The 20,479-nt window shown below is 40.3% G+C and overlaps 1 protein-coding gene across 1 annotated transcript in view; it reads right to left on the bottom strand.

Moving 5' to 3' along the window:
• il1rapl2 (interleukin 1 receptor accessory protein-like 2) overlaps positions 1–20,479 on the bottom strand; it is a 536,417-nt gene that overhangs the window by 9,987 nt on the left and 505,951 nt on the right. The window contains exons 10-12 of the mRNA XM_036127086.1: positions 12,832–12,972; positions 12,578–12,638; positions 7,774–7,883 (exon numbers count right to left, since the gene is read on the bottom strand). Of these exons, the coding sequence (XP_035982979.1) occupies positions 7,774–7,883; positions 12,578–12,638; positions 12,832–12,972 (312 nt within the window). The remainder of the gene's footprint in view (positions 1–7,773; positions 7,884–12,577; positions 12,639–12,831; positions 12,973–20,479) is intronic.

Here is a 20,479-nt window from a genome sequence, read left to right on the forward strand (position 1 = left end):
TTGCATAAAGGTTAAATAAAGGGGACATTAAAGAATGTATGTGTGTTTTTAATCTGAAATACAGTGTTGACATTACCCAGCACTGACGCAAATAAAGTTAGATTTTCTCTGAATAATAATAACGCTAAACTAATGACACATTAAGCAGACTGATCTAATGCTCTTATCAGAACGCCATTAGCCCAGTTGAGAAGAAAAAACTTAAATTAGAAAAAAATTATACACACTGTATCTCCAGATGTTACTTTCGACTATTTAAATTACTTTTTAGGCTGGCAGAATTACTTTCATTCTTTATCTTTTGGCTGTGCAGCTAAGAGATATGAAGTCAAATTAAATTCTTTACTCAAATTGCAGATATTAAAAAAAAGACATGTTTCCAATTGCTAAAACCGTTGATTCAACAAACTTATCGACCCAGCAGTCCAGTTTTCCCTTTGATTCCTGCTATCATCCTTACATGGATACATTAAAGATACGAGCAGACATACATTTTGTTTGAACATTAGGGAAGATAGCTGCTTTGCTCTGCCTTCGGTCTTCAGAGGGAATTACATTTACCAGCTTCTGGCTGCTGGTTCTATAAACCTACATTCATAGGAGACTGGAAAATAAGCCCATGCTGCCTCACTAACGTATGCCAACATATGAGACATCTGCAATACAAACGTCAAAGTGATTTCTCTGGATTTTATGTGATAGATTGATAAAACCAGAGCATAATTGTGAAATAGGAGAAAAATGATAAATTACTTTATAGAACGTTTAAAAGTGTGGTGTGTATTTGGATTCAGACCCCACAAGTCAATATATTATAGAATCCTCAAAGTGACAGAAGCTACGTTTATATGGACAAAAGTAAACGGAATAAAAGGCCGATCAGAATAAAAATGCGTCATGTAAACAAACCAATCGGAATGTGATGATCTGATTAAGCTCAACTGAAATGAGCAAGGTGCAGAAGATCAGAAGGTAGGGGGAGTGAGGTTGTGGATGGCCTTGAATATGTACAGAAGGGTTTTGAATTTTATTTTGACTTTAACTATTGTGCAGGACTGGGGTGATGTGATGAAATGCAGGGGTTTCGGTAATTATGAGAGCAGCTGAATTCAAAACCACTTGTAGCTTATGAAAAAAGAACTTGCCATTGTTCTGCTATTTAGCAATTACAAATATTTGTGGTGATCCAACGTGAAATTAAACTTGTAAGATTTAGTCTGAGTAAAGAAAACGTTCTCTTTGTGTCATCTGCCTAACTGTGAAAATAGATGTTGAATTTCTGGACGATATTGCCAATAGGAAGAATGTAAAGGATGAAAAGCAGGGGCCCAGGACAGAGCCCTGGGGCATGCCGGTTGTGACAGGAGTGAGTGATGCCAATGGAAGATAATCTGTGTAGAAGGATGGAGGGAGAAATTGTATCGAAAGCCGCACTCAGATCCAGAACAATGAGAATAGAAAGTAGACCTGAGTCAGCTGCCATTAGCTCATTGATTTTTAAGAGGGGTGTTTCAGCATTGTGGCTGAAACAGAAACCAGGCTGGAATTTTTCATAAAGGTTATTATGAGTCAAATGAGAATTGTTTTTCAACTACTTTGGAGATGAAAGGTAAGACTATAGTGATAATGGTAGGAGTGGTTTCGGAAAGTTTGCATGCTACAGATTCAAAGGAGGTGAAAACCAGCACAGGAACAGACAAAACTTTCCACTTCTCACAGTGAATTATCACAAGACCACCTTCACGGTATGTCTTACCAGGCTTGTAGATGTAAATGAACCCAGATGGTCATTAAGTTGTGAGAAGTCGTTGGGTTGTTGTCAAGTTTTCGTAAAACAGTGAAAGACAAACGCGGTCGGCGAGGAGATCCTGGTTGATGTGACCTTTGCTTGTGAGCGAGCAGGTCTTGAGAAGACTGAGGCTCATATCGATGCTGTCGTTGCCGGTGCCAGCAATAATGTCCACTCTACCTCAGCACATCAAATATAAATAGAGTCCACCTCTGTATAATTTAATGTTGCTATAAAGGTTAACAGAAGCTTTCCATCCAATCTGACAGCTTGATGTATTTTATGAAGCTCAAGTGGCAAAAATATTAGTATAGATGTGCAAAGCTGGTAGAGACATATCCTGAAACTTTCTTTAATCTATGGGGGGGTGGGGTGGGGGTGCACATCATTCTATTCAGAGTGAAGGGAAGCTAATGTGATAAAACCATGGAAAATATAAAGGGTAATTAGATTAGGTAAATGCCCTGGGAAAGCATTGTATTTTATTATTCGTCTTCCTCCTGCAGCCCAGTCTCCACGTGACATGAGGTAATGAATAACGAAATAGTTTTACAAAATGATTACTTGACAGAACCACTTGTACCAGATGTTTGACTCCTGTCCAGTTCCTAAAGAGATCAGCGTTGTGCTGATGGAAGATGTAATGGTCAGGGATGGAGCATGTGGCCATCCAGACGCCATTGCTCTTAACGCCTCATCTCCAGTTTCTAGCTTGCATTGTTCTCCGTGTTGTTTTCTAACACATGCTGTTTAATTTGCTTATTTTACAGTATGTCGCCCTGTGCTGTGAACAACAGACACCCTCCCTCTGCATCTCTCCGTCCTCCCCGTCACGTCTTAAACTGCTAACTGAAGTAATGACGGAGACTCTCTAACAACACATTGCAATTTCACGCTCAATTTGAGAGGCACAAATAGTACAGAGCATCCCTGAATTCAGTCTGCTTCTTCCTTGTGTCTGCTGTGCCTCTCCATTGGTCGTTTAATCTCTCTTGCCAACCCCCCCCTCCCCTTTCCTCCCGCCCTTAACCCCCTCTTCCTCGTCTCCATTTGAGAGGATTGTGTTAATCAATTAATAAAACAGCACAGACCAGCGCCTGTGCCACCACCTCTTTTTGCTCTCGTTATTTATTTTGAGCTCTCTTGTTCATTCTGTGGCACTAAGTGGGCTGGATAATTGAACGCTGTGTTTAAGGTCTGCCCCGCCAGCGGATTTGGAAGCAATAAAAAAAAAAAAAAGAAAGCGCCTCGCTCTTTTTTGGTTGGTATTTCACCCAAACTATGTGTTCCCATCAATGTTTTGCTCAGACAGGACTATGTGTGTGTGTGTGTGTGTGTGTGTGTGTGTGTGCGCGCGCACGTGCTCTTGTTTGCACAGCCAACATTTGTTTCAGGGATGTTTTTAGGGCAGCGATGAAACTTCTCAGACTTTTTTTATTTTCTATTTTTTTTGTTTAGAAATCTTTGAGTGTGTGTTGAGGAGAATAAATTTAGCTAACGGCAAACTATGTGGGGCAAGATTATTTATCATAGACCATATTTAAAGGACAATATTTGTTTTTTTTGTAAACCAGTGTTAAAAATATAAGCTAAAAGTTTTTCACCTGCAGTTGCTATGGTGACTATGATATTTTTTCTTGAAGTTTGTAATAATGATTTAAATCATGTGGCATATTGGCTCTTTATTTTACTACATGCAGTTGAAGCCAGCCGTTAATATACACTCTGTAAAAAGAGAACTTTTTCTTTACTCAGACTAAATTTCACCAGTTTCACTTAGGATCACCACAAATATCTGTAATTGCTAAATAGCAGAATAATGGCAAGAACCTTTTTTAAAAAATATTTCAGATACTTAATTTAAAGTCAAAAGTTTAGATTCAGCACATTGCTGTGAAAAAAATTGCCCCTTTACACATTTATTATTTTTATTAGTTGTTTTTTTTCTCACAACAGAAATTTCCAGTTCATTTCAAAATCATACCACACCGTTTCCCATCTGTCCTTGTATGCACACTTTTCGTTTGGGTTTAAATGTGAGGAGATTGAAGAGATTCTGATAAACGTGTCTTTTTATTGTCAAGATCTTCAGGTGTTTGTTTGGGACTTGTTTTTTTTTAGTTCCTGGGTTGTGCCGTCTTTCATTTATTATACTTTACTATTTGTTTATTTCTACCTTGTGGATTTAGTTAGTCGATTTTGTTGCTTATTCCCATATTATTTTGGTATAATTGTCAGATTGCTGCTTGTTTGCTCCCGTTCTGCTCCATCACTCTCCCTCAGACATCTATCTTCATTGCACTTGCCTGTCTCCCATAAGTATTATCTGATTGATTTCACCTACTCTTCACGCTTCTCTCTCCTCACTTCCCCTACCTATAGGCCTCCCGGTGACCACTTCCATTTGTCACACCCTCTGTTATTCCACCACCTGTACACTTCCCAATTCCTCCCTTTGGTACGTTCTTTTGATCTTTATTCAGTTTTATGATCACTATGATGGCTCCAGGCTCCTGCTCACACGTCGGTCCAGCCACCACATCCAAACTCATGACAGTTCTATTTATTTTTTAAAGAAAAACGTTAGTAGATTTCTGGAAAATTATTTTGAGATGTTAGAGGTATAAATACCGACCTGTTTTAGCTGAGACCTACTTGAATAATGAAAGTGTTATGCCCAGACTAACAGAGAACCCGATATTCAAGCCAGACACGGTGCTGAGCTTAAATGATTTATTAAAAATTAGCCTTTGGTGCAGGCAGGGAAAACCTCTGCAGGAGTCTGATGAGAAGAGAGCTGGCAGCTCACCCCAGAAGGTAACAGGCAGGTAGGTAGAGGCTGAGAAAAAGGTCCATGAGGTAGGCTTGGCTAATTAACAAAAGGGCAGGTGCAGACAGACAGATCCGTGAGCTAATCAGGTTGGTGGGTGTAAGACAGTCCAGGTCGGTGTCCAGAAAAGGGGAAGCCAAGGAGGACAGCAAGGCAAGACAAGGATATCCAGAACGCAGGAAGCTGATAAAAAACTTGGCAAGGCAGGCAAGGAAAGCTGAACGTCTACTCGGTGGCTTTCAGTAATGGGGCACTGGTTAACACCCTAACCAAATGTAGCAAGTAAGTAACAGCAGAAGAAAAGGGGAATTGAGTGAGGCTGATAGCACTGAGTAAGAGGAACGCAGGCGCAGCTAATGATCCAGATTGCAAGGCACAGGGGCAGACGCACAGTCAGCCAGGCCAGAACATGACACAAAAAAGAAAAGAAAACACCAACCAGCCTGAAACTAAGGATCTCTCTCTTACATACAGGCTGAGAGAGAGAAATTATATGACCAGGACGAAAACCGAACCTAGGAAGAGTACAGCAAGCATACAGACCCTAAAGACTACTGACAGAACTAACTCCGGTTAGGAAAACACAGATCTAACAGTAACAGGAATAAAGTAACTACATCAAAAATGAACAAGATCCTAACTGATGACAGTAACCAATGAGAGGACAGAATCTACCAACTGATAAGCAATACTAAAGTGAAAACACAAGCAGACTGCACGATCCCAAGGAGCCTGAAAATAAACATGACACTTATATGCAGTCTTGTTTCGTCTAGGCCAAGATGTCGAAATCGCAGCCACAAATAGTTGCATCATGAACTTCCTTTTAAATAAGTTCTACTTACAGCTCCTGCAGTGAAATATGGCGTACTGCCCACTGGGCTGTTGCTTATGCTGTGCTCTGATTGTGAAAAAGTCCATATGTGCTGGAGATCAATGGGGGTGAAATTTACAGGGTCCTGCTGTGTTCTAGCCAGGTGTTTTACTTTTCAGGGACGTCACCTTCTTGTTTTTATTCCCTTTTTTCAACTGACCACCTGGAACTAACTTTTTAATGCTGTACGAAGGCATGTGAGCGATCGAGTACGTAATGATGACAATAATGGCAATGGCAAGTAACACTTTCGCTTTTTCCATCCCCAGATCCGACAGGTTGGTAAAGTGTCTCCGTAGTAATTAGTAAAATTAAGTATCAGGTCATTGATGTGTCATTTGAGTTGGATTTTGCTGAATCTTTCAACATGTTACAAAAATCTGTGGCAGGCTGGTTTGTATGGCGATCCACATGTATGTGTGTATGGCAGTGTTTAATATGCATCAAGGCAATGTGGGATAATATTTTTGACTCTACAGAAAAGAAAGGCTCATATGCAATTTTGTGATGGGGGTATTTATTACAGGAAAAGAGAACCTGGGTTTATTCAACAAGCAGTTTTCAAATTCTGACTGCATCTATTGAGGAGAAAAAGCTATCCGAAGCAACTTGGCTCTATGTGGGAAAAGTAATTTATGTGTTTTAGAAAATGCATTGTTATAGTGCATTATTTAGTTTACTGCTAGATACCTTTTGTTTATCCAAATAATACATTTAATAAAAATACATTTATGCTCTTAAATATTCTGTAGTCGTGCTGTGGTAAATGTAGGCAATAGGTTTAATTGTTAATAGGCCCCTAGTCAGTCTTCTTCATCCAGCGTTGGATGGAGCTTAAAAAAAACAAACATCTGTTTTATTTTGTTTGGTTTTTGATAATGCAATCATCATCAGCGTGGCACTTCTAATCATTTGGTGGCGTGACTGGTGTTTTATTTTGTCTCCTTGCTTGCATTTTGGTTAACTCTGATGATAAATCTGGCTGTAATTCAGCTTGCAGCGTGTGCTTGTGTTGTTGCATCTCAGTGTGAAGCTAAATTCAATTTCAGACATTCTCGCCTGTTCAAAACCAGACAGCATTTGCCTGTGCAATATGTCTGCAAGGCGCTGTAATAAAACTACGATATAAAATATGATTCTGATTAAACAGGTACTAAAACGTGAAATATGATGGCACAGTTTTGGAAAACAGGTTAGGAGTTTCACCCTGTGAAATCACGGGGCACCATTTGCATTCTGGCTCAGTCTTGGATAGATAAAACTGCAACATTGTTCTTCCCCTTGGTATTGAAGGCTGGTCTTCCACAAACTAAAGACATCATTAGAAGAACAAGGTGTGGTTACTGGTAATGTTTAACTACTGAATGCTCCATCTTCATGATCTTCTGCGTCACACTAACACTAAAAGTAGGAGATCCATGAAGCTGCAGCGACATGTTCAGCCATTGATGATACTGTAACACAAATGCTTCCAAAAATCAGTACATCTGACCTCTGCTGGTGAACAGGGGCTTCCAGGATCTAAGATCTGAATAACAATCCTGCCTTGTAATGTTGCCCGGTGTAGCTCATGTATGCATAATGGCAGCATATAAGAAAAATAAAATGATCTGAACCATAATATACCCAGAACTGGCAGAATTTTGGTCTTCAGTCATTTACACGGAAATTTACAGAGGGCAATTACTCAAAATTACACAACACTTTTCATATACTTTGCTTCCTAATACTTTGCTTTGTCGAAGCAAATCCCAATGAAATACAGTAAAGTTTGTTGCACTACTGTAGCTTTAGCATAAATCATATCCAGAGCAACAACTCATCATTTGCCAGGCCTTCCGGGAAAAAAACCCCACGTCATTTTGTGTAAATGTGAATGTGTGTATATCAGAAGCAGCGCCATCTGCAGGTGGTGAGAGTTTGACACGATCTCAGAAGACACTGACAAACATTGGACACGTCAGCTTTTGAAAGAAAGTGAGCTGAAGTTCAAATCAAGCTTAAAAAACAAACAAACAGTAGCCTATGTTTTTTTTTGTGTGTGCATGTGACCCACACCTGAGAGCCGACAGAGATAAATTTGTCCAGCAGCAAGTGTGCTATGATGAAGGTCTGCACACATTTTTATTTATTCTGACAGACTGATGAATTCTGGGGATTGGGGATTATAGTGACCTATAGAGAGAGAAAGTGTGTGTGCGTGCGTGTGTGTGTGTGTGTGTGTGTGTGTGTGTGTGTGTGTGTGTTTGTGAGGAGGTTGATAAATGGAACGATACTTACTACTGCTGGGTATTAAATCTCTGTCGGGTATAAATAGTTTGTATCCGTAATGCTTTTCGAGAACGTCCGGCAGGATCTCCAGAGCAAAGGTCTCCTCGTCGCTGCTCGTCCTGTAGGGAGAGCAAACGGAGAAAGCAGATGTTTTCAGACTCTAAACACAAAACTGTGGGAAAACAGCCCAGCACTCCAAACTCATTTAAAGGGTGGTTCAGAAGCTGAAGATTGGGGTTCTGCTGAAAATTATGACAGTCAAAGTCTAACCAGCGGTAGCTCACCCTCTTAATGTTTTCAGTTTAGTGAAAGAGATTTGAGTTTCAGAAAGCGAACAAGAGCTTTCGGTCTAAAAAATTCTAACCTCAGAAATTTTAAAGTGAATTTTAAAAACGTTCACTCTGTCTCAGAGTGGACTTTATATGGTTAAACCCTTAAAATATGCTGTTTACTTCTTTCAGATGGTTGGTCTTGGTAGTTGGGGGACATCATTGTTAAAGACCCTAAGATGACACTGTTGTTTGTCATAAAAAGAAAAGAAAACATCCAATAAAGTCTCGGTCCTACAAAAGCTTACGTTTCCTAAAGAGAAGTAGGATTTAACAAAAATCAGCCTATTGAACTACATATATGTAGGCAGAAAATCAATTGTTTTGATGTGTTGATGCGTGATTTCCTGGGCAAGGCAAAATGATGTCACCGTTGCTTTTGACCACCCAAAAACAGTTTTCAGAAGCATTTATCATAGCAAATAAACGTTAACTAATGAGTAGTCATCATAGGTATAGAGCATTTCACTAAGAATATTTGCGCAAAGTTCAAACTCTTAAAACCTGTGGAAACAATGCATAAAGTTTTGGATGTATCTGCAGTTTTGGGGACACTTTTTCCACATGATTTAATGTAAATTGTTAGAGCCACTTAAAAATGTTGCAACTTTATTTATCTATAACTCTGAAAAGTGTTAGTTTTAAGTGCTTTCAAATGTGGGGTGACATGCAGCCCTCCTAAAATGTTGCTAACGTGACTGGAGAACCGATCTCGGTCTCATTAAAGGAAAAATTATAAAACTGTTATTTTCTGGAGTTAAGATATTCACATGTCACACTCTCCTCACAGGTCCCTACTTTAAAAATCTAAACCATGTTTATTGTCACATTTATCTTTTTATCACATACATGCAAATTAAGGAGGGAATGATAATAAGTGTAAAGAATCAAGAATCAACCTATATTCACTTCTGCACTGATGCTGATGCCTAACCAGAATCCGTGGGTGGACAGCCCAGCGTGGTCCCTGCTGAAAGGATGCAGAATTCAGGTTAGGAGACAGACTGGTCAACGGCAGGGCTAGAAGTGGACTTATGAAGGGCATCCAGAAGACAAAGCACAGATACAAGCAGTGCATTGTGGACCACTTCAGCAGCAACAATCCACACAAGATGTGGAGAGGCATCAGGACCATCATGAACTATAAACACAGCCAGACAGGGGCGCCTCCAGGGGGTGGCCAGGGGTGGCCATGCCCCCCCCCCCCTGTGCCATGTCCTGGCCACCCCACTGGCCAGTGTCTATTGTAGTAGTGTCAGTTTAGCGTTTTATCCTATCATGCACAGCCAGCAAGACAGACGCTCTTCCTTGGCTTCTATCACACTTATTTGTGTCTGCCAGTATCTACTTCCCTTAGTAACTGTTATGTTTTCCAATAAATTAATAAATGTACACCTTATTCCTAATGTAATTACGCATTAAAAATGTATTGTTGTTCAACTCAAAATGTTAACTGTGCTATTATTGGGCTAAGCACATTAGATCATTAGGAACATTAAAATTTCAGAAAACCATTAAAAACCATAAGTAGGCGTTTACTTAAGTCTTTCTGATTCTGCCTGTTTTCTACATGCAGCTTTACTACAACAGTAGAATAAAATCCTGAAATTACAGCTTTTAGTTTCAGTGCCACCCCAAGAGTTTAAGTGGCTCCATCTGGCCACCCCTGTGAAATATTTCTGGAGGCGCCAACCAGCAGGTCTGAACATCTTTCTCAGCCAGAGGTGCAGCATCATCCTCTCGTTCTGCAGGTGCATCGAGTGACCTCCTAAAACAATGTCAACATCAACAATGCTACAGGTCCAGACATGGTGTCAGGTCGGACACTAAAATCATGTGCTGACCAGCTAGCAGGGGTTCTACTGGACATCTTCAACCTCTCCCTGTAGCCCTCCATGGTGCCCGTCTGCCTTAAATTCTCAATCATAGTGTATGTGGCTACAGCCTTCTGAAAATGTGGGATGCAGGACCTAGTTACAGGCTCCAATACACTTAATAGTCTTCAACTCAACGTCATTAGGTGACTGAAATTTACAAGGAGTCAGATCTGGGCCTACAGCCTTCTGAAAATGAACTACAAAGTGCACACTCTCTTCTTTCTGCCCATTTCATTGATATCTGTGAGGGGACTGTGCTCATATGTCATGTCCTGCAAAGGATTGTGGGATACCTTAAGAGATGACATGGGGTTCCTAGGCAAAACTAGCTGCTGGATGGAGCATACAGGCTACGTTTCCTACCTCCTTCCTTACTGGCTGCGCTATTCAGACAGCACTTGTAAGCAACTGCTGACGCACTTCCACTTTTTTCTTACTCTCTAAGGGTAATGGGACTGAGCCACATTCTATGCTGCACGAGTCTAGAAAAGGGCCAGACTTATCGCCACAGATCCCACTTACCCTGTTTGACCCACTTCTATCAGGGAAACAATTTAGGAACAATAAATAAGAAACTAACAAATTTTAAAACAGCTTCTTTCCCAAAGCTGTGCAACTAAATTTATTCATGGTATTGTAGCTGTCTTTTTGACTTGAAAATGAACCCATTAGCTGCTAAGGACCATACGCAGACTTAAGCCCCTCAGGGAATGTTGTTGTTGGCAAGTATAATCAACAGAAAAATAATGAAATAGAAGGATCATGTCTTATGATTTCTGCGTGTTATGTGTGTTATGTGTATTTCTGTACATTCTGTCTGCCTGATCAAAATGTCATTCTAGGTCACAAATATTGACAATAATGATTCCTGATTCTTTTGTTGACAGTGTGCCCTGTTATTACCATAGGATGCCACAAATAGTAGTCTCCTTAAGGCACAAGTCAAATCCTTTCTAATTAAACTGTTTAAAGTCAGGAGACAAACACTGAGCTGTCTGTTCAGGCAAGAGTTTTGATTGGAGATTTCAATTTGGGGATTTCAAACCTAAGAATACTGTTCTGTCAAGCATGCTGGTAGTAGCATCATGCGATGGGGCTGTTTCACTTCCACTGGTACGTCTATAATGTAAAACTTGGATCCAATGAGGATGATTTAATGCTAACACAAGATTATTTTATAGAAGTTAAATGGTTGAAACTTGGACACAGGTGGTGGTTTAAGGAGAGAAGTGCCCCAGAACAGTAATGGTAACAGCTTTTGTAATGTATCAGTAAGGTAGGATGGCCTTCACAAATCCCTGACATCAACCCCTATGAGAATTTTAGGAATGAACCTGGAAATCTGCCAATTCAAATGAACTTACAACAATTCAGAAATGCTCAGATATTCAAGCACAGCAGTGAAGAACCCTGTTGAATGCTAAACAAGGCGTAAGACTGAGGTGGAACTCGCTAACGGCTATTTATCCCAGTATCAGTGGGAATGCTTGAGTTCACTTGAGCCCATACATCTATAATTTGACCCTGTGTGGACGACAAAAAATCTATAAAAATCGAATATTTGTGCATGAGTCTTTGCAGTTGCTTGGTATGTGATCATTTTACACTTGAAAAATAGTTCAATTAAATGACTAAATGCCCAAAATGAAATAACTAGAAACGTCTGAACTAGAAATGTATGCTCCAGAGCTGTGTGCATTATGATAAAAAATGGTTTCCTGTAAATCTGTGTAAAAGCTTTGAATCCTTTTACAGCTCATGTTCTTATACTTCACTGTCAGGAAGTCCCAACCTTTTCTTCTTTGGAATCATGACTTAAACACAGGATCTAAGAACACCATAATCCTGAGAAATAAAACCAGTAGAGGAATGCAGACAGTTTTACTCTAAGGGCCTGATTTTCAAAGATTCCAAATAATGACCGCTAAATTGCGCTGACAAAAAGAAAACTGTGAGAGCAAAAAGTGGGCGTGTTGCACCTGATCATCAAAGATTGATGATCAGGTGCAAAAAAAGAGAAAAAAAGGAAAAAAGAAGAAAAAAAAGAGAAAAAAAGGGAAAAAAAGAAAGAAAAAGAAGAAAAAAAAGAGAGAGAAAAAAAGATTGTGTCCCTAGTGGATAAGAAGTACAACAGCGATTTGTCCGCCCCATTTTAATGAGTAAACTGCATCTAACCAGAATCCGTCAAAGAAACAGGCAGATACAATCCTTCCCATAATCACTCCAGACATCCAGTACGCACAAAACCACTTTAATGCATTTAAGCGTGCGAGTTTGCACCTGACTTTCTCTCTAAGAGGGACTAAATATAGAGGCAAAAACTGCACCAATTCTCAGTTTCAGTTTTGTAAAATTGCTTTGCAGGCATTATGTATTTACATTTGCATATCCCCTCCTGTAAAAGTGTGCGGTTTGGTCATGTGATCTGCATATTCATGAAAGTTTGTTCTCACTGTTCATTTTAGAGACGCAAATTGCTTTGCTCCTATAGTTTGACCATCAGCTTTGTACAAATTCATCCCTTTGTACCTATTTTAATACGTACAAACCTCTTGAAAATCAGGCCCCCCTGGGGCTAAGCATTACACAGTTAAATCCAAATCTGACCTGCCCACGGAGTCCAGGTCCACTTTAGTGTAGGACAGATAGGCGTCATACTCCTTATTATCTGAGGAGAGAAAGGAAAAGAAAGCAGACATGAGCAAAACAATACAAAGAAAGCATAATGACTCAAATCCCGTCGCTCCGGCTACTTCTTTGGCATGTCACCTAAAAAAGGTGCAGCTCACTTGAGAAGTCAACTGTCTGATGTTCACTGTCAAATACCACGAAGAGCCCTGGAAGGACTCCAGGCAGCTTACCGTCTTCGGTCTCGTCGCTCCCAAAGTGTCTCCTGTAGCAGAGCATGATCTCCAGGTTGTAGCACTTATACAGAGCGGTCAGGATGCCCAGCAGCAGCAGGATGACCCCGAGACCACCCGCTAGTTCCAGGCGATACATATCTGTCAGAGATACAGCGGGGAGAGAACGCACAGACGGCGCTGATGAGATCTTTATCAGTTAATGGTCTGAGGAATTCCAGCTGAAGGGGAGCTAAATGCAGGTAAAAGTGTTTCAGTTTCGTGTTCTGTGGCTTTACATTGTGTCCTCCTTTTGAATGCACTACTTTGCTCACGCCTGAGGGTATCTACAGCACCCTGGCTTTGGGAAAAGGAGAAGCGAGAGCTTTGAATTCCCTTCACGGGGGCCCATTTTCTGATCAGGACCTCCTTCAGTCACGCAAACAGAAGCAGGACCTGATAACAATGGCTTTTGAGTCGGGATGATTATTTTTGATGAGTAACAGCAGCTTCTGGAAGCATCATCCGGAGCGCGCCGATCGTTCCTATCAGTTCAGCTCAGATAAAGGAGATGTGGGCCGACAGTGTGAGACCCTCAGCACATGAACATAATGAAGCAGACAGGTTGTTCAGCTGCAGTGAAATCAGCGAGCGGCTAATGATACTATCTGGATGGTTGTGTCTTTTATAACAGTCGTTTGGTTTGAACTGTAACGTCCGGGATCAAAGACAAAATGGATGTCACACTTAATGGTTTAAATGGAGCTCAGAGAGACAATGCTGGGTCCTTGATGCACAGGAGGAAAGGAGTCTAAATTGGCAAAGGCTGAGAAATGCAGATAAAGTAAGGTGTACATCTTTGATGATCGTCGTTATCATTTGCTGGACTTAAAGAGTGGTGCAAACACGATCAGACAGATCCCCACCATAGCCTACGGTGGACCCAGTCAGTGGATGGTGTCCAGGTCTTTGGCTGCTAGACAAGCCCAAATCCTGCCTGAGCACCAGTGCTTGGTGGTTGCTGCTTTAGTGTTCAGATAGTATTTATTCAGCTGGGTTCACACTGTGCGGGTTTCAGCCCTTGTAATCAAAATCTTGTGTGGTGGGGAACGTCTCTGGGTGGGAACGCTCTGATTTGAATCATAAGAGCGTTACCACCTGAGACTTTGTATCCATTTTCTGTTAATCCTACTGATATGGCGGTAGGATCTTTCTGCTGGATTTAGTTTCACTTCAACATCAACAATTGCCCTTGTTTTACTCATTAAACAAAAAAGTCGACAACACCCACTGAAGCCTACTGTTACTCCCTTTTGGCTGACTTCTGTCAGTGAGACATTGCTTCTAGCCATCGACCAGATTCTGACACCAGTCTGGCCCCACTCCTCACTTCCACCAATGAAATGTTTGAGGAGTTTTTGGTAATTACAGCCTGATCTAAGTCACCACAGCAGCTCAGAACTGGGCTTTAACCTGGACCAGCACTTTTATTTCCTGATTCTCAGCCAGTCCTTGGTGGGTTTATTGCTGTGTTTTGGATCGAAATCACATCACAGGGCCCAGTTCTGCTTAAGCTTTTTCTTTTTCTTTCTTTTAACATGTTCTTTGAGCATCCTTTAGCATCCTGCTACAATTCATGGTGTATTCTATGGTAGAATCAAAGAATCACCAAACCGCGACACTTCCAGCTCAGTCCTTCCCAGCTGGTATGATGTTTCTTTCTTAAAATGCTGTGTTTGACATGTCCTCTGTCCCAGGATCCATAATTATCAACTTTTAGACTCATCAGTCCTAGAAGTCCTTCTTTCTGTCTTCCAACTTTCAGGTAAACCGTCGTCCTTTTTAAATAAAGCAAAGGCTTCACTCTTGTACACCTCAGACTGATTTTAAACTTCGTAGGCCTTTTTCTGAAACTCTGAAGACCCTGCAGTTGGTCCCACTGTGACTTTTCAGGGTTTTTTGGGGAATTACTTTCCTTTAACAGCCAGACTGTCCAGACCTGTTGCCTATTTTCTTTTACAGTGTAATGGCTAATTTTAAATTTGTTTTACAAGATATCTTTTAATGCCTTCCCTAACTAAGAAAAACTGCTACAGTCGTCTTCCTGAAGGCATCAATACGCCATTTGGATGTTGTGGTGGACAGATTTTGAAATTTCCAGCTTACACAGTGTGACATGTTCAAGTGTCGCCTGATTTCAGACATTGACCTGCTTGGTGGGCTTTAGTTTTCCCACTGCCCCACAGCCTCTTTGAGCTGCTATCACAAAAGAGGTGACTTGATGTTTCCCTCCCTGGAGAGAAAGGAGTTATAAGGGTCCAAAGGTTTTACCACTTTAAGGAACCATCAGTTTGCATCTCCTTTTTTGTGTTTTATCCACAGCGATTGCTACGGACTGAAGGTTTCCACCGTCTAAACACACGCTTTGGTCGGGTGGAGAGCTGCATGTCGACAGTGACATGTTTGCTGTGAGAAAGCGTTTGAACAATTTGGTGTTTTGCAAAACTGAAGATTAGAAGAAAAAAACCCACAAAACAATGGCGGCTCTATTACAAAATGCCACGCCTCAAAGAGATATATGGAATCATGTCAGCATGTCAGACACAATCTCAAATGGAGTGTGTGCACGCGCGTGTGTGTGTGTGTGTGTGTGAGTATAAATGAATAATAGTGCCTTCATAGGCAATATGAGTGCATGGGAGATTAATGGAACATGGCTGGTGAATGACACCCTGGGAAATATGATCCATTTGTGCTTCCCTCTCTGACACACACAACACACACACACACACACACGCGCGCACACACAAGCAAACAGACGGCGCATCATCTCGTCCCCAACTTCTCCTGGAACCACTTCGTTTCACAACCGCACTTTATTGATTTTTCCCAGTCACGGCCAGGAATTCTGCTTGAATCCTCATTTCAGTCTGCAGCTGGGACTCTTTCTTATTGAAGTACACAATGCTAATTTGTTTTCATGTTATATGACAAACAGCACACGCTCAAGACTAATATGTCAGTATGGATGGACGATACTGAACGATATTAAACAAATATTACTTCTATGGTTGCGTCAAGTATTCATCCTGCAGTTAAAAACAGTTTCCTGCAGTGTTTTGTGTTTGGCTTTATGATTTATTGGACAACATGCAAATTAGACATTACCACAGACAAAAATCTAAAAAAGGAAAGCAACACATAAGGGGCATATATCATCTTGAATACAAAGATTTAGTTTAAATTATTTAGAGCACCTGTATAACATTATGTGATCATTTAGATTTGAAACCAGAAATTAATCAAAATTTAGTTTTAAACTAGATTCTAGAATAAATATACTGTCCCAACATGCATGCAGCTTTCTAAAAAAAAGTAAAAAATAAGCCATGGTGCGTTTCAGATAGGATATTGATTATATGATTCTATGGCATTTGCAACGTGCTCTCGGCTTTTTTTTTTTTTTTTTTCTTTAGATCTTTGCTTACTGATCTTCTGTTCTCTCACTTTGTTGTAAGAAGCAAAACACTATGCTTTGAAAAAGTATTTGCCCCGTACAGATTTCTTTTTTTCCGCACATAAACCTTTGGTTGTTGATCTGAAACAACCAAAGCTAATTAACATAAGCTAATTAAACACAACACGAAAAAAAAGTGTCATTTACTAAAGGGAAAAATACGATTAAATTAGGACTGGGCAATATGGCTTAAAAATAAAATCTTATATTTTATCATACCAAATCAGATGAATCGATTATTTTTCTCCTTTTCGTTTCAAAAAATTATTTTTAAAACTTGCTTTTATTACAAGTATTTAATCTGGGAGTTGGGTTGAATTTAAATACAAGAAGTAAAATGCGCTTGTAAAACAAGATGGTGGTGCCTCATATTATGGTAGAAAGTTTAATCTTTACAGTATTTTAACAATATATTTTCCTAAACAAATATTCAGCATTGCATTCTATTCTCTTCATGGAAGCCCAATTTTCAAAAACTAAATCTAAAAAAAATTGTAAATTCAAATTAATCAACCGATTAATAAATCGAGTTACCGCCCAGCCCTACTCTAAATGAAAAGGTAATCTACTTGGCGGTGGTAGTGCGATGGTCTGGGGACCATCAAATATGGGGGCCATATTTGATGGAAACATGAATTCTGCTCCATACCAGGAATTTCAAAAGTAGAGTGCTGTGCCACCAGTTTCTCATACTGCAGGACAATGATTGAATGGACATCAAATGTCTATCTCTGACTGGAAAAAAATAAATAAATAAAAAAATAAAAAAATAGAAGTGTAGGTTTTAGAGCTATCTGACTAATTGAGATGCTGTGGCGTGAGCTTAAAGATGCCCTTGTTGCCGGAAATACCCTCAATATGGCTGTGATGAAATAACGCCACAAAGATGACGGGGTGATGTAAAAGTTTAATTTCCAGTTATTTTTAATACAATGTATTTTTACAGTGCCAGTTCACAACACATGTCATCTCAAGGCACTTTAAAAAGTCAGTTCAATCAACTCATCCAGACAGATGGGCGACCAAGTTTTCTATCTGAGGAAAGCCATCAGATTGCATTGAGTCACTGACTAGCAGCATTCACTCCTGAAAGAGTGTGTAGCCACAGTGGACGGCTACATTGTGTCATTGACTGTGCAGCAGTACTTTATACGCAGCATGCATGTAGCGACAGTGGAGAGGAAAACTCCCCTTTAACAGGAAGAAACCTCCAGCAGAACCAGAAGCAGTGTGAATGGCCACCTGCCACGACTGACTGATCACAAACAATCCAGGCCGTTCATGTGCTGGTTTACTCATGTATCTGCCAGACTGAAACTTTTGCTGTCGTGAGAGGAAAAAGACAACCCCACCGCCCCCATCATTATCTGACGATCAGTTATCTTTTCCGACCCCAGCCACTGATTCATTCATTTCCAAAAATGCAACTTTTCGTCTCTCTTGTGTGTTATTGGCAACTTCCCTCAAGTTCTCCAGTTAGTTGAGGGAACCGTGATTCCCTTTCCACTCCTGCAGTCAGTCTCACCGGGCCAGAGGGCCAGGCCACTCTCCGGAGCTCCCTATGGCCAGTCTGGCCCTGCAACCCTGACAGAACATCTCTACTTCCACATCTAGTAGCTTGGAAATAAGGCGGAGTTAAATGGATTTACTCTTCCTTGTGAATGCGCTCAGCAGATACAAATTCTGTCGGGGATAACTCATTTTGACAGGCCACCATGTAACAATGTATACAAAACTATACAATGGCTACCATCTACCTTCGCGTGTAACGATTTTGCATTACACATAATATGCCTCGTCAATTTTGTCAGAAGTAAACGATCTCTGTCAAAGCATCTTACTCTTTTAGCATAAAGAGGGCCTGCTGCTGGTCCCTTTTCATTTCTCTCACTTATGCCTCAGTGGCCACAGAGACTCTCAACAAAGTAACGGTTCAACGACATTTCGAACAGTTTGAACGAAGGCGCGCAGCGTGTCACAAGTACGCGTTTGCCCAGAGGATTCTACCCGAATCATTCTCTCAAGAACTGACTGGTGGAGCCTATAGAAGCAACTGTGGTAAATAGAACATAATTCATTTGACACGTTGGGCAATTGTAAGGGCATATCTGGGAAAAAATAAAATATTTAACTTCAAAACTTGCACAATTTGTGCAATTCACCTTTAAAGATGATGACTGTTAAGACTTTAAAGTTCACAACAACACCAATTTATAAAGCTGCAGAGAAAATTGCAGCAGTGTCAGCTGACATCCAGCTGGTGTAACAGTGTCTGATGCCATTGCTGTGATCAGAGGCGGACTGGGGTTGAAATCCAGCCCTGCTAATAATAATAACAGCAACAATGATTAAACATTACAGAATTCACAGGGTTAGAACACATATACAAGATAAAAAAACAACAAGGAAATCACTACACAGGGAAACGGTGTACATTTAATCAGATATCAACTTTTTAACTTTAAACAGAGTATGTCCTGTAATATTTCCTTTTGCAATAGCAAAATATGTGCATTTTCCTGGTTAGCCAGTATGGATTGCCATAAATTTGAATTGATAAAGCAGGTGAATTATTTATACACATATGGTGTAACATTCCTGACAGGCTACCTTTAATGCTCTGTGTGCCCTGAACACATCCAAAACAAAATCATACTATATGCCAACCCTGGGATGGAATGATACATCCACTAAACTCCCACCCAGGGGGCGGTACCACCCCCTTTGAGAAACCCTACTACAACAGCATAGCTGCATAGATAGCTCAGGATAACCTAAGCGGCTCTATCTTATATGCAAGAGACTTAAATCATAACGACAACCCAAACAACCCAAACTGGAGGGTAAACTCAGGGCGTGGCGGGCAGACGCCAAGCAGACGGGGAGGGAAGAGGATGCGGTGCAAGGGTGGTTATCACAGATGCTTCACAGCCATTGCTGTTGCCAAGGGTTGCAACAACCAGTTATCAGGGTTAGGGGTTAATGACTTCTTCCCCCACATATAGGGCCAGCTTGCTTTTTGCCCTTAAGAAACAAATCATTCTTTGAAAACTGCACATTGTGTTTCCACAGGTTATCTGTCTGACATTGGACATTTATATGATGAGCTGAAATATGATGATGATATAATAACAACATACGGCTATATTTTACTGTAAACGTTGTTTACAATCAAATCATAAAGTCAGCTAATATCATTATCGGCAGTTTGGGGATTTAGAAAAGTAAGAAAGTGGCTCGCAAACTGCAATGATTGCGTCTGTAACTTAGAGCTTAGTAGTCTTAGAGCTAATGGGCAAAGTAGTAATTAGCTTTCAGGCTGGTAACAGGTCATAGAGGGGTTAGTTTAAAACAAATGTAAAGCAGACATTTTCAATAATTTCAGCTTTGGACCTAGAAAATTTACACGCAGAGACCTGGGAAGTATATAAACATAGCTAACAAGCCAATTAAACACTGCAATAATTATGTCAAAAACATAATATCATAGAAGCCACTTTTCCATTTTATCCTTTGCAGCACTTATGGCAAAAATATGGAAATAGCAATAATTTTTCAGTCTAATGTACTATCTCGAGACTTCTTTATGACTCTGCACATAGTTTTATGACCCACAGAGGCAGCCTGAAACTAACGTCAAGAGCCACAGATTTAATAGGACGGACTTTCCATACATCTATTTGCTATATTGTTCCTTTTTATTTCATTTGAGACAAATAAAAAAAAAACATGAATGTCTGTGGATAATTTTTGAATCTTCAATAAGCGACGGGCCTGTCTTTGGACAGTGGGATAAAACAAAAAGAACTTTCTAGCTAGGAAGCAAGAATCAACCATGCAAACTTCCATCTTTTCATTTATGTCATGTTTTTTTTTTTTTTTTACTGTGCTTTTATTAAGGCATTTTGTTTGAAGCAAACATGGTTTTAGCTTCCCTCACCTCAGATTAGAACCAGCCCAGTGTCAGGCCCATCATGACCGTCTGAAAGTACTGCAGCTGGATCTCAACTCAGAAAGGCTGATTCCAGTGTGAAGGAAGTTTTGGCGCCTACTGCAGTCTAAGTATGTCCCAAATAGGCTGTTTCCCCCTGCTGCCTCCACAGCCATGTTTCTACAAGCCGACTGTTGGAGGTTTCACATTTTAATTAGTTT

Source organism: Fundulus heteroclitus, chromosome 23 (genome assembly GCF_011125445.2).
Source record: "Fundulus heteroclitus isolate FHET01 chromosome 23, MU-UCD_Fhet_4.1, whole genome shotgun sequence".
Lineage (NCBI taxonomy): Eukaryota > Metazoa > Chordata > Actinopteri > Cyprinodontiformes > Fundulidae > Fundulus > Fundulus heteroclitus.